General features: G+C 36.4%; 1 protein-coding gene across 2 annotated transcripts in view; it reads right to left on the bottom strand.

Annotated features, from left to right (window-relative positions):
• Positions 1-13,018, bottom strand: part of PRKDC (protein kinase, DNA-activated, catalytic subunit) — an 87,413-nt gene that overhangs the window by 33,523 nt on the left and 40,872 nt on the right. For both annotated transcript variants that reach the window (XM_054057281.1, XM_054057282.1), the window contains exons 42-59: positions 12,827-13,005; positions 12,190-12,358; positions 11,584-11,649; positions 11,096-11,168; positions 10,751-10,899; positions 9,385-9,522; positions 9,069-9,188; positions 7,915-8,058; positions 7,561-7,712; positions 6,873-7,004; positions 6,327-6,438; positions 4,854-4,978; positions 4,611-4,760; positions 4,017-4,190; positions 2,983-3,081; positions 2,126-2,336; positions 1,369-1,558; positions 1,070-1,282 (exon numbers count right to left, since the gene is read on the bottom strand). In XM_054057281.1, coding sequence (XP_053913256.1) covers positions 1,070-1,282; positions 1,369-1,558; positions 2,126-2,336; positions 2,983-3,081; positions 4,017-4,190; positions 4,611-4,760; positions 4,854-4,978; positions 6,327-6,438; positions 6,873-7,004; positions 7,561-7,712; positions 7,915-8,058; positions 9,069-9,188; positions 9,385-9,522; positions 10,751-10,899; positions 11,096-11,168; positions 11,584-11,649; positions 12,190-12,358; positions 12,827-13,005 — 2,596 coding nt within the window. The remainder of the gene's footprint in view (positions 1-1,069; positions 1,283-1,368; positions 1,559-2,125; positions 2,337-2,982; positions 3,082-4,016; positions 4,191-4,610; positions 4,761-4,853; positions 4,979-6,326; positions 6,439-6,872; positions 7,005-7,560; positions 7,713-7,914; positions 8,059-9,068; positions 9,189-9,384; positions 9,523-10,750; positions 10,900-11,095; positions 11,169-11,583; positions 11,650-12,189; positions 12,359-12,826; positions 13,006-13,018) is intronic.

The following is a 13,018-nucleotide window of genomic DNA, read 5'->3' as shown; positions in this document are numbered from 1 at the left end:
ATGGATGCGGTATAAATGTGAAACTGTTGTACTGGGAAAGGCACTAAAATTCATGAACAAATTTGCCACATATAACAGACTTATTTAAAGCTCTCAAAGGAATGTATAGCATTTGCACCATATTCTATAAAGTACAAAAGAAAATAAAACAGGTGCTAAATATATTCAAAGAATGGGTAGTAATAATAATCTAGTACTATGTTTTTAAAGTTACTATCACAACACTGTCACTGGATCAACTCCTGCTGAGGACAGTCATGGAGAAAGGCCACTTCACAGACTGTTCAGTTCAGTCAAATTCCTAGGAAAGAACAGTGAGCCAACAAAACCATACCACTGTAACTGGTATTTTCCTGGTAGAAGATTAGGGACTGACTGGAAAGCAGACTGAACTCTCTCTCTTGCAGTTCAGCATGGTCTACTCAAAATTGCCCCAAAACACCTCTCAGATATTAAAAAGACCAATGTTTATAGTGCCCTGGCTAAAATTCTATTCTCATCCTTCCAGCCAAAATTTTAATAACAAGATAGGCAAGTGAAATGGTGAGGAAATGGTGCGAAGGAGCCTAAGCCCTTCCAGAACAGTACTGATATATTTCAGGTATCGACTGGGAGAATGAAGGAGCATTCTTAGAAAATAACACCGTAGTTCTAATGCCAGATGGCAATCTGTTGCAGATCGTGTCAGCACGGCTGAAATGGTTTGGAAAAAGAGATGTTTGGAGATCTCTCTTCTTTAAAGAGATAAGCAGTTAGTTTTAACACAGAAGGGACAGAACTATTTGACATTCATGCTAGAAACATCTTAGGAAGAGGTAGGAATGCAAAGATCACACTGGCTGTTTTTTTATCCAGTCAGTTCTTTCATCTAGCAACATACAGTTTTGCAATTCCTATCAGTTTGAGCTTTCTAGTACACATTATGTACCATTCACATTCCTGGAAACAAAATTTCTCAAGTTGAACCTTTAGAAGGTCTCAAAGGTAATGGACTGCCAGCCAAATAACTGATAAAGATGGTATAAAAACATAATATTTATAAAGAAATTGCATTATAAGGCTTACAGACCTTTGGTTTTGCTGTCCACCTCATCTCTAGGCAAACTTAACTTTTTTTTCCCGAAATCCGGCCCCACTGGTTTAAAGGCTGCTTGTTTAAATTTTTCACTCTGTTTATTAACCAACAGCATGGATGAAGACAAGGATTCAGAGGATGAAACTGTATACTCGGCTAATGTGTCAATGCTACTTCCAGTTAGCCAGTTAAAAGAACTCCTACCACCTGTAAAAAAAAGATTGCAAAAAAGCTGTAACACATCATTCTTGTAGCGAACAAGAAATTTTGAGAAGACACTGGTCTGCACTTACTGACATGCTGTGTAGGTGTAAATTCATATTGCCTTTGGGTAGCCCTCACTCGACCACCAACTGACCCAGAAGCAGAGAGGGATTTTTCTTGTGACAAATTCCTGTGGATACTCTGCGAAGTCTGAGTCTCCACAAACAGAGGTGTGAGCACCGTACTTCGGTAACGCCAGCTGGAATCAATTACGAAGTCCTAGGAACACAAAAAGATTTTAATAAGAATAGTTAGAATGGAGGTTTTCTATTGCAAAGAAGGAAGGCAAAATAGCAGAAATTGAAGTACAGATTTAAGAATATCATCGCAGGTGTAGGGGCAGAACTTAAATGTTAATAAAATTTTAAAAAACCCAAACAAACCACAAAGAGGTTCTCCATAGCCCTAGACTCATTTACAGCTGAGGACTCATTCACAGCTCTTTTAACAATATTCGTGCTTCTTCACAATTTCCCTCCAGTTTATGGTGCTTCTCTCCACTGTCCTCTTTTTTGGGTATTTCAGCTCTCTACACATCAGCTATCCTTTGTATACATAATTACTTTAACTGAACACGTCTATTTTGAAAAGAAAGCAAAACTTTGCCTCCACAAAATCAAACTTCCGATACTGTGTATAAAATATGACTGTTGCAGCTGTTAATGAGGGGATATAAACACACTTTCAAAAATCTCCTTCCCCATGCTATTCTTGTCCAAGTGATAACTATATTAAGGAATGGAATTTGTCACATGGTTGCATGCAAGATAACACATTACAACCCACCTGAAATTTACATTCAGACAGTGGGTGTTCAAATATTTTTCTGGAATAATCTGGGCTCTTGCTGGTCATTTCAAGCAGAAAATCTGTGATTAGGCTCAAGTACTGTGTTTCAATCTTGGCAGAATATAAAGAATTTAACAGTGACAGCATGCGATCGAGAATATTTGTGGGTAACCTTGTCTCATCACTCCAAAAATTCCTAACAATTAACCTATAAAGGCAAGGAATAAAGTTATTCTTGGTTATCTGTAAACAGAAAACACACCAAAGTCAAAAAGTCAATCTAAAAACCCGAACACAAAAGCAATATAAAGGCTTCAATTAACTCTTTTATCCCATACTTCTGTTAAATTACATCAAATACCTCATTCATCTACCATACATGTATTGCATTCGACTGGTATTAAAGGTTTACTTCTATTGAGTAGTTTTCCTCTGGATAAGCGCTAAGGCGGACAAACACAGAAATGATCTATTCTACCTTTTGCTTCACCAAAAAATTAAAAAAAAAATCCAACAATCTCCAACATTTAATCTATTTTTGTGCATATAGCGAGGGCCTTGCTGTTCGAAAACTCAAGAACATTAATGCAGAATTAGGTTTAACACACTGAAACAACTTCTTCATGACTCAGAAACGTGGTCAAAAGCTCTGTCCTTCACTTAATTTTGGTTTAACACTAGGGATACAATTTTATAAGTGAATTTACGAGAAGAAAAGGAAATAATGCTACCTCAGTGTTACTCTTTTTTTACATTAGAATGCTTATAAAAATTCTAAGGATCAACTGTTCTGTTATAAACAAAGAGCAATTTAGGAATTCATTACTTCAGTCATCACAACACTGTTTACTCACTGCAGTTCAGCATTCTCATCAATTAGTCCTTGAAGCAGCATTTCTTTTGCCAATCTAAGTATTTCCTGAGAATCACCATCTGTTTGGCTTTCTGGATCACTGAAGGTAGGAGAAAAAAGAATCTCAATGACCTCTCTCAAACAATCTATAGCAAAATAAGAGGATGAGGATGGTGGAGAAAAGGAGAAACGTGCGGTTCTCATTAAAAACTCAAGCTGGCATGACAACACTGCATTTTTTTCATACGGAGGTCTTCATTGCCAAAAATGTCTTGTCTCTCCACTACTTCGAAAAAGAAAAATCAGATAGCTAAGTCATATGTTAGGTATTTACTATAAAAGGCACATGGAAGTAATCCTGAGTTTGCAAGGTTAAAACTGAGAAAAAAACAGGGAATTAGTTTTTCCCAAGTAACACTGGAGTATAACTTGCCTGCATTTTTTCTTCGCAACAATTACTCATTCAAATATTTAAGTTATCTTTGGGAAAAGCATATAATAGAACCCAACTAAGTAACATGATTCAACACCAATCTGCTTGTCAAACTGCATACAAACTGAGCCTGTTCCCTATTCTAAGGGATTAAACAAAGAACATCTTTATATGACCAGATTGAAGGGATCCAGAGCACGCCAGAGTGCCTTAATACACCTTCTACCCACAAGCAAATTTCTCTAGCATACAATTCTTACTAATTACAGAACTCTGGCAACAAGAAAAAGAAGTGGTAGCATCAGAGCTAAGACCTTTTATGCCATCATGCTGTGGTTAAGTAACATTCTAGTTCTGCGCTAAAGTTCAAGACTAAGTCTTTGTCTCTTAGTGCAAGTGACAAAAATTCCACCAAAGGCCAGAGCTACTTGGGCAAAGCAAAGGCTCTATTCTTGAGATCTGGGAAAACCCCGCACCCAGGGACGTGAAGCTGGAAGATACTGTTACAAGCATTTTCATTCTGCCTGTGACAAATCACTAAATGACAACATCCGTATTAAAAACACACCTGTAATTATCATAAATCCATATTAAACACACACCTGTAATTATCATAAATCCACATCAGAATATCATACATGCGCTGTCGACATATTACAGAAGGGTGAGAAATGAACCCTGTCACTCCAGGAAGTAGTTCTTTAAGTTCTAGTGGTTTCAGTTTGGAGAGCATCTTGTACACTATATCCAAACAAACCCTTTGCCTTTCATCATCCCTGAAAAGAGAGAAACAAAAGAAGTGTTACATTGTTTTTCTCTTCACTCATACACAGAACCAGAAGATCAGTTTAGGTTTGAGCAATAATACTCTGTTTTGCATAAAGGGCTTTAGGTAAATACTTTTTAGTTCAACAGAAGAATAAAATATAACTAAACTAATATATACTACAGAAATTCACATCCAAGTGGTGTTTCACCTTTATGCTGCTTAGGACTTTTGTCCGTTCCTCACAGTGAGCTAACCATTTTAACATTTAACTCCCAAATTCCATTAGCCCAAATAAGGAGAGCAGTGACCAAAAAGTGAAAATCAATTATAAATGCTGCTGAACGGAAAAATGTTGTGGCCACTATAGAAAAATGTTATTAAGAAGCTTAGACCATGTAGCCACGTTTGTAATCACATGACCACTCACCTGTGATTCATGATCTGGGTAAAATCTTTACTCTTTAACTCCAAATAAAGATCTGGTATTTCTTCTGCCCGGCACATTATTACTTCCAGACAGTAGGTTTTCATCACACCATGAAGTTTGGGTATCAAAAAGAACACTGCGTTCATAAACCTTAATACAACCAGAAGCCCACAAAGAAAAGTGAATTATTTTCTATTATTCTTCTAGATCTACAATGCACGTACCATGTAAATCACGATATACCTGTCAGCAAGAGGTGCAAAGTTCTTGACGACTTTATTCAAGCATTGAACAAACTTATCCTGCTGGGTGTTCTGATGTTGTTTTAACACTCTTACGACACAATCATAAACTGGATCTTCAAGTACCTGAAAATGATAAAGATAGTAAGACAAGCATAGCCGTGAAACTCTAACCACCTTAACGTCACACAGTTCTGTTGCTGTACTGTTTTATTTTAGTGCATGCCACTATGTAAGATACACTCACCTTATCCTGACATTCATGGTGCCTCATGGCTGCTGTACAGCTATGCCTGGCTGAAACACGATTACTTGCTTAAACAACAAATTTGTGAGCTTCCTCCGATTGCTTTGGAACCAATGCCTTAATTTTGCAATACAAGTTGCTTAGTATGCTTACATAAATAACACATAGGTTCTCATTCAGTATGGCAGATTTCCAACTAATTAATGTTAAAAAAACCAAAAAAGGTGAAAAATAATCAGCAGCCTTCACTTACTGTCAAAGGAATATGCTTTGTATACGATAAACTATTTACACCACTTCTGCTCATTTATTCAAAACACTGTTTATAATGGAACTTGGAAGACTGTTAAAGAGAAGACTGCAGGAATTCAACTTAGAAAATATGCTCTATGAACTGAAAGAGCAATCGGAATGCAATTCAGAGCGGAAAGTAGTAAAAAGAGCAAGGAGATAAGTAAGAATAATCTATAAGGTTGGACTAATAATTCACCCAGCCAATATCTAAGTATTTTTGTGTCCAATAGCACCTGCAGAATGATATTTAGGGGGAGCACATGAGCCTCCTCTTCTCTCATGCAACCAAACGCGTATCCATGATTAGATTTAGGATTGTAGAGCATACCTCGTAGTCTATTGTCTTCCTGTTCATGGATAATTTTTTTTGTGCATCAATTTCCGTCAGCCACTGTTGCTGATGCACTGATGCTACTTACCCCTAGAACCTTTCCTGGCAACGGATTCCAGAAGTTCATTAACTGTTATGTAGAGAAGTACTTCTGGCATCTGTCTCAAACAGATTTCTGTTACCATCAAGCACTATCCCCTAGTTCTAGCACTGTAGGATTTGGTGGGTAACAGTTTTGTATTCACCTTATCCACTATCTAGAAAATAACTAGATACAAAATAAAATACCATCAAATTTTACATCAACACTTACAACTTATTCAGCGACCTCAGATACAGATACTCAAAAGATACTTTATTTCTAAAAACAAACAAATGAAAACCGCTCCCAACCCAACAAAAAAAACCCAAACCAAAACAAACCATACCTTTAATCGTACCATACCAGTGCTACTGGTTGGCAAAAGCTGAACAGTGCCTCAGAAAGAGACCATTCACTGTCAACTCCAAAGGAGCAGGACAGCTGAACTAAGTAATCGTATAAAAAGATGCACATAGAATTAAGACAGGCATAGTCAAACACACAATACAGTTCCACTCACATTTTCTCTCTCAGAAATGTATTGAAGAGCGAGTCCCAACACTTCCGCTGCAGCTGCATAAACTTCTTTATACTTTAACAAGCCCATGTTGCTGATCAAAGCCTGAAAATACCTAACACAAAAGGCAGACTTGCTGTAAGCCACAACTCCAGCATCCAATATTAAACTGAAACAAAAAGCTCACCTGCCTAGGAGAACAGTGACTGGTTTTAAAAGAGCTGAACACAGCATAACATGGATTTTCACCTGCATTGCCTCAAATCCTTGCTCTGGCAACTTCTGACTCTTAATTCCCACGAAACTGCAACCTTGGGGCCCATTGTAAAAAAGCTTACACCTTTCTACATATTTTCCAAACAAAAGGGTGGCCTGCAGTTTGCAACTAGAAAAGTATTACATCTGATGGGCAATATCACAGGGATGACGGAACAAACCATTCTAGTAAATGAGCAATGCAGCTCCATTACTTCATGCTGACAAGTTAGCATTGCTCTCTTTGTCTTAAGCTTTTAATAAAAGCTTTCTCCATAAAGCTGCATTTCTCACCTGACACGATCTATTTCACACTTTGGATCAAAGGGAGGTAAATTGTTAGCAAGAACAATTCCCAGCAGCTGAATTCCCACCGAGTTGTCCTTTGTATCGGGGTCTCCACTAGAAAACTTTTCAAATATCAAACTGTTGGATAAAGACATAAAAATAATGACATGTAGGAAAAACCTCAAGTACATACATCATAAATCACCCACTCTTTGCATACATACACATATATAAACATATACACTCCCACCAAAACCAGTGGAAAGCATATATTCAGAAAGCAGTATTTAGCTTCAAAGAAGTCTTTGCAAAAAAAAAAAAATCTAAAGAAAGATTGTAAACTCACATAAATTCTGTGCAACAAATTTAGAAGCACAGCAGATCACAGATGTCTTAGTAAGAGTGCACCAGTACTGAGTGACAGCACTCAAAATTTCAAATAAAATACATTTGCAGAGATAACTCCTGCTTCTGTCATTGTTGTTGTAATCCTCTGTGCTTTCCCTGTGTCTCTCCTCGTTGTTTTGCAAATGAAGTTACAATCCTTGCAGAGTTCAGTTCTGAAGTTCTAATGTCAACTCCACAGGCAAAAAGTTTAGTATTGCAGCTGAATTTACTTTTTCATATCCTTTGACAATGTTCACTTATATTCTTAAAATACTGATACAAAAAAATCAACTAAGTGCTTACTTGCCTGTAAGGTATGGAGAGACAGTTCTTCCAACACTCTATAACTGTCTTTATGATTTCCAGATTGTGTCTGAACACAGCTCTTTTTTGGTGAAAGGCATTCTTCATCAAGAATTCAAGCAATCTGCTAGCTAAAATCTCATCCTTAACATTCCCCTACAATGATCAGAGGCAAATAAAGACATATTGAAGGCATACATAGTTTTTGAAAGCAAGTAAGTAAATAAGCTATTTTTGAAGTTAATATCTAAAAGAAATAGTGGACTGACACAGAAAATTATTATATGTGCATAACAAAAAACTCTTTCCTTATGAAAAAATCACAAGAATAATAAAAATGAGTTTCAAATTTCCTTACCTTAGGAGTGGCTACACTTGTCCAGGAAAGGACAGTAACAACTATTTCCACTACCATGTAATGAATCCCTTCACCTCCATTATTCCCAGAAACAACAAGCTGCAGCAATGGACTAAGCCACTGCTTGGCATAAGGTCGGAAAACCTATGGAAAACAAGATAATCTGTGATCAGGTATGAAATATCCAACTATTAAATAACTTGCTGTTTAATAATCATTGCAGGTAAGAGTGCTAAATAAACATATTAAAAAAAAAATACTGACTCCAACATGACGGCACATATTGTTTTATGAAAGCATAAAAGTAAATAAGCTATCATTTATTATCACTCTTAACACTTTGCTTAACCTCTGAAGCAACAACCACAGAAAATTTTAATTAACTTTAAAATAGAAAGTATTCATAACTACATTCCTCACTTCTGCACAGAAACCTTTAACCAAGTATTCACATAAAATTAATTATTTCACTAGAGTTCACACAGTACAGCTCTCGGACAGAAAACCTGTCCCTAAAGGATTCAAAAAAGTATGTTACCCTTCCATTTCAGACAGCTTTACCAAAAGTGGGTGTTAAAGCTTCTTGAATTAATTCTGAAATTCAGCCCTTTTGCACTCTGGATTTGGAATATTTCAGACAGAAACATTATACTTTAAAATCACTGTACGAAATAGGATGAGAATGTTTTACCCAAGAATGACAAGTTAGCCAAGTTTTCTGCTCAGGCAAAGACACACTATGTCATCGTAACATCTTTCTGCAATCAGAATATCACTTAGCTCTACACGTTCCCATAAAATTCATTTGTGAGTATTAAAAAAAACATATTTGCTCCTTCAAAGATGGCAAACACAATCAGCCATAACTTCTGCCCAGTATCAATGAATCAACTACTTATAGTTTACAGAAGACCCTCTACTTATAGAAGTAGAGTTTGGGAACAAAATTATTTATATTACATTCAAAATACTGGCACTATTTGCCATTTCAGGCTACGAATGCACTCTCTTTTATCAGAGCAACCTACTCAATTTGAGTGCCCCAAAATGTCAGCTGACAAAATATTTTAACCCACAAAAATTACACAGTTGATATTATAATATAACCTGTTATGTTAACAGCAACAAAGTATGACAAAAAAAAAATTACTCACATCCTCAGTATTAACAATAAGTTTTGCTATGAAGAGGCGAATATTCAGCGGCACTGCTGGGTTTTCTAATTTGCTGTGCAGAAATTTCATCCAGGGAGGAAGATCTACTGGAACTGTCCCCTGAAATTAAAAGAGATGAGCAAAAATCAACTCACTTCTTGAACCAAACAGGCTTAGCAAGCCAAAAAGTCCCCAGCTTGAGTCATACAGGCCTCATAATATAGCCATAAAAATTAATAAATGTAGGAATTCAATCATTAATCCACTTCCTTGGTATAATTAATGAAAAAATGCCAATATTTTGCTTAATACTGGCCTCCTCCACTTTGGGTGTGATCTGGTTCCTCTGCATATGTTTAATCAGAGTGGTCATAGAAGCCATACATTCATGTTGGTTGAGTTCATCCATTTCCAGCTCCATCTCATCATTTAAAACCTGGTATTCTGTGGGTTCCTGAAAAAAAAAAAAAGCGTTACTATGATTAATAACAACAGTGTATTCTCTTTTAAATCATGATAACGCCATGAGTCATTCAGATCTTATCTGTATTTACAGATTTGACTATACGCTCACAGTGTGCACAACAGGGAACACATTAAATGTGTTGTTCAGACACCTCCCATATCTATGTACCACCTGTGCACTTCTTTTACTTTCTGTGCCAAGAGATGTCAACTTCATGTTACTCTGACTTGACTACCTGCCAGGACAGATAGAACAACTATTTGAAGCAGGATAAGGGAGCTCACAGTAATTATTTCATTTTATAGCTGAAAGAATGTGTTAACATCTTCCACGAAGGGAAAGCCTTATTTTTACAGATGTATTGTTTCACACTGACTAGCAACCACAGCAGCTTTCTCTTTTCCTGCACAGAGAAAATCACAACAGAAAATTGTTCACAGTTAGAAATTACATTACTAGACAAAGCAGACAAAAAGTACATTTCTGGTTAACTTCACTGCAGCTTAAACCACCTCCTTGCTCCAAAACACAGGAATATTTTATCTTTACCAATTATAACAGTTATTTTGACAGACTTCATCTTCAGTGTCTTTGATACTTTCACAAACTTTCTTACTGTTTCATAGGAAATATCTGTCCTATCAGTAATACTGTTGATGAGGCATCTCTCGACTGCAGAAGGAACACAGCTTCAAGTCTTGGACAATATTAAATGCTGTTCTTCCAAGAGCAAGAGTTAAATACAAGGTGTCACAATAGATATACAAAACTAATAGTACGTTTGATCATTCATTCCATACATTTGAAACAATCAGCTTGGTCAACTGCCTTCAAAGTCCAAAAGAGAAGGGAAATGAGGAAGCCAGGTGCCTAACAGCAAAACACCACCATCACAGGACACTCCTGAAATGCACACAAAGTCACAAGCCACCTTTTTATAACTCAGGCTGGACTTCACTCACATCACTCAATATCAGAAATTCAAGGTAGGGTATTTCTTTTCTTCAGCTATACACAGTGGAGAGAGAGAAGATGAAAAATTACTGATAGAACACAGTTCAAGCCCCTCTCCCTCATCTTCTGGAAGAATCCATACTCAGTCAAGTAGAACAAACACAGGAGACTAGACAGTTCTCTTTCTTAACCCAAATAAATACATTCAATTGTTAGAAAGCATAAAACTTTTCTTCTTATAGCACATTAGTCACTAAATTACCTTCCTCCTGAAACGAGCACTGCTAGCTGTAACATCTTGGGAGCTATAAGAAAAACCTTGGACTCCAGTAGAAAAATCAAACTGACTCATTTCCTCACTCAAACTGCTATTCATCATGTATGATGCAGAAGCTAAATACTTGGGTTCATCTAAATAGGAAAAAGAACAGACCATTAATCAAGGTAATTACAAGAAACAAGCCCTTATAGGAACTGGTTGTTAGATAAAGTACATTGAATGCTTTTATTTGTTCCCGCTACTCTAGAATCTAATTAGCAACACAGCATTGAACACTGTATGAAAAGTCAGAAAGCATATTTTCATAGGCATAAATTACTTTCCTACCTGGATCGCTACCCCCTGCATCTCTGGCCTCCTTTCTGATAGCAATGTACCGCTTCTTCCTTTCCAGAGGTACCTAAACAGCAAGATACAGAGTCTGAAAATTAATTAAATTTTCTTTACTTATAATTATTTGTTTACAGACCAGCCAAAATATTATCAAAACCATTTAACACGAATGGAAATCCTATGTTGTAAGTAACGATACTTAACGCTACAGAAATAACCTAAATTACTTATTCCTATAGTTGTTCATTACCAGACTAAGTGAGCTTAAGAAGTATTAAAGTTAGGTGCACTGCAGGTATGTTCTAAATTTCAAGGCTGCATTTCTCTCAGAAAAATGCATTTAAAGCATTAGAGGAGTACTCCATATTTATTCACTAAAGAATCCTCTTCATGTGAGATTTGACCTGGTCTACACTGACTCCTCTGTTAAAGCCATGCTAATTTTTTACTTGGGAACACTAAGTTCCATTAATTCCACTCACCTCTATTTCTACAGGAAATGTATACTGATGATTCAAGTCTATCAAATTTTCAAAAATCAGCAAGTTCTGCAAAACAAAGCATGTTTGGAAACATCAAAATTATAATTTGGCACACAACAATTGCTCTGAATGTATTTTATTTTTTCTTAAAAAACAACAGATCAACATACAAAAAAGAAAATATGGCATGGTTGCTCTTCTAAATCAATACTTTTAAGAAAACTTTGCTATTCAACTGCTCAAGAATTCACAGTACAATGTGTTCTGTAAAGAAAGTATCTCTTATTCAGATACATTCAAAACACTGGAGTACTTAAACAAACTTAGCTTTTTCTCAAATTTTAGACAACTGATTGAGAGAAGAGGAAAAACAGCGTAAATGTGTCACTAGCTCACCCATTCCCAAATAGACAGTAAAACCTTCATCAGCCTTTCAAACTGCACAAAGGATGCAAGAAAGTCAGCCATGACTCCTACTGCCTTCTCGTGTAGTTTGTTAATATAACTGCACGTCATTCAGGTTTCATTCTTCTATTTATTTCAAGTAAGTAAGGCCACTTTGTCTCGTGATTTAGAAGACCTCTAACAGGAACAACAGCTTCTCACCTTTTCGGATTTTTCTGAAAAAAGGAAGCCTTGATAAAATTTACTTTCAGTGAAGACACAACTGATAACAGCAATAGCACAATTATACGCCGCGCAGTGATATTGTCTCCTCTTCTCCAATAGCTGACCCTCTCCTGCCATGTTTTCTGTAAATGCATCATAGCATGACCTTAAAATAAAAACAGGCAAGAAAACACCATCAGAAGTCTCTCAGAGACCAGTGAATCAACAGAATTTAAAGATATTTTTTATTTATTATTATTATACTAGCATTAAACAACCTCAGACATGAACGTTCAAGTTCTCTGCAGGTACTCTGTGCTGAAATGGAACTATTCAGCAATGACAAAGCCAAGCTCCCCAGTATGTACAGAGCAGCTCTTAATGTCAGGAATACAGTGACGGGCTATTTTTCAATGAGATGTTTCAACTCATGCATAAATCTCTCTCATGGTCCTTTCTCAAGAAATTATGAAGGGAAAGGCATGCTATGCTATGATAGACAGAGAAAACCAGCTTAGATGCAACATCACCTTGAGCAAAATCAATCTTCTCCTTTATATGGCATACTTAAAAAGCGTATCTGCCCCAAACCTAATTGGAAATTAAAAGGAAATAAAAGAAATAATAGTCTTACTTTATTAATGTCTTGGTAAGCTCATTTCCTTCTGCACTCATGGAGCCACGGTAAGCTTGGTTAATTTTAGAGTCCTTGGAGTAAACATCCTCTTTTGAAAGACGCACATACATCACTTCTAGGAGCTTGTAATACCCCATTTTCTTGGTGACTTGTGTATCAAAAGCATATTCATTGGACTAGAAACAAATA

This window comes from Cuculus canorus, chromosome 2 (assembly GCF_017976375.1).
Source record: "Cuculus canorus isolate bCucCan1 chromosome 2, bCucCan1.pri, whole genome shotgun sequence".
NCBI lineage: Eukaryota > Metazoa > Chordata > Aves > Cuculiformes > Cuculidae > Cuculus > Cuculus canorus.
The sequence above is the reverse complement of the archived record's forward strand: the minus strand, read 5'-3'. Positions and strand labels throughout refer to the sequence as shown.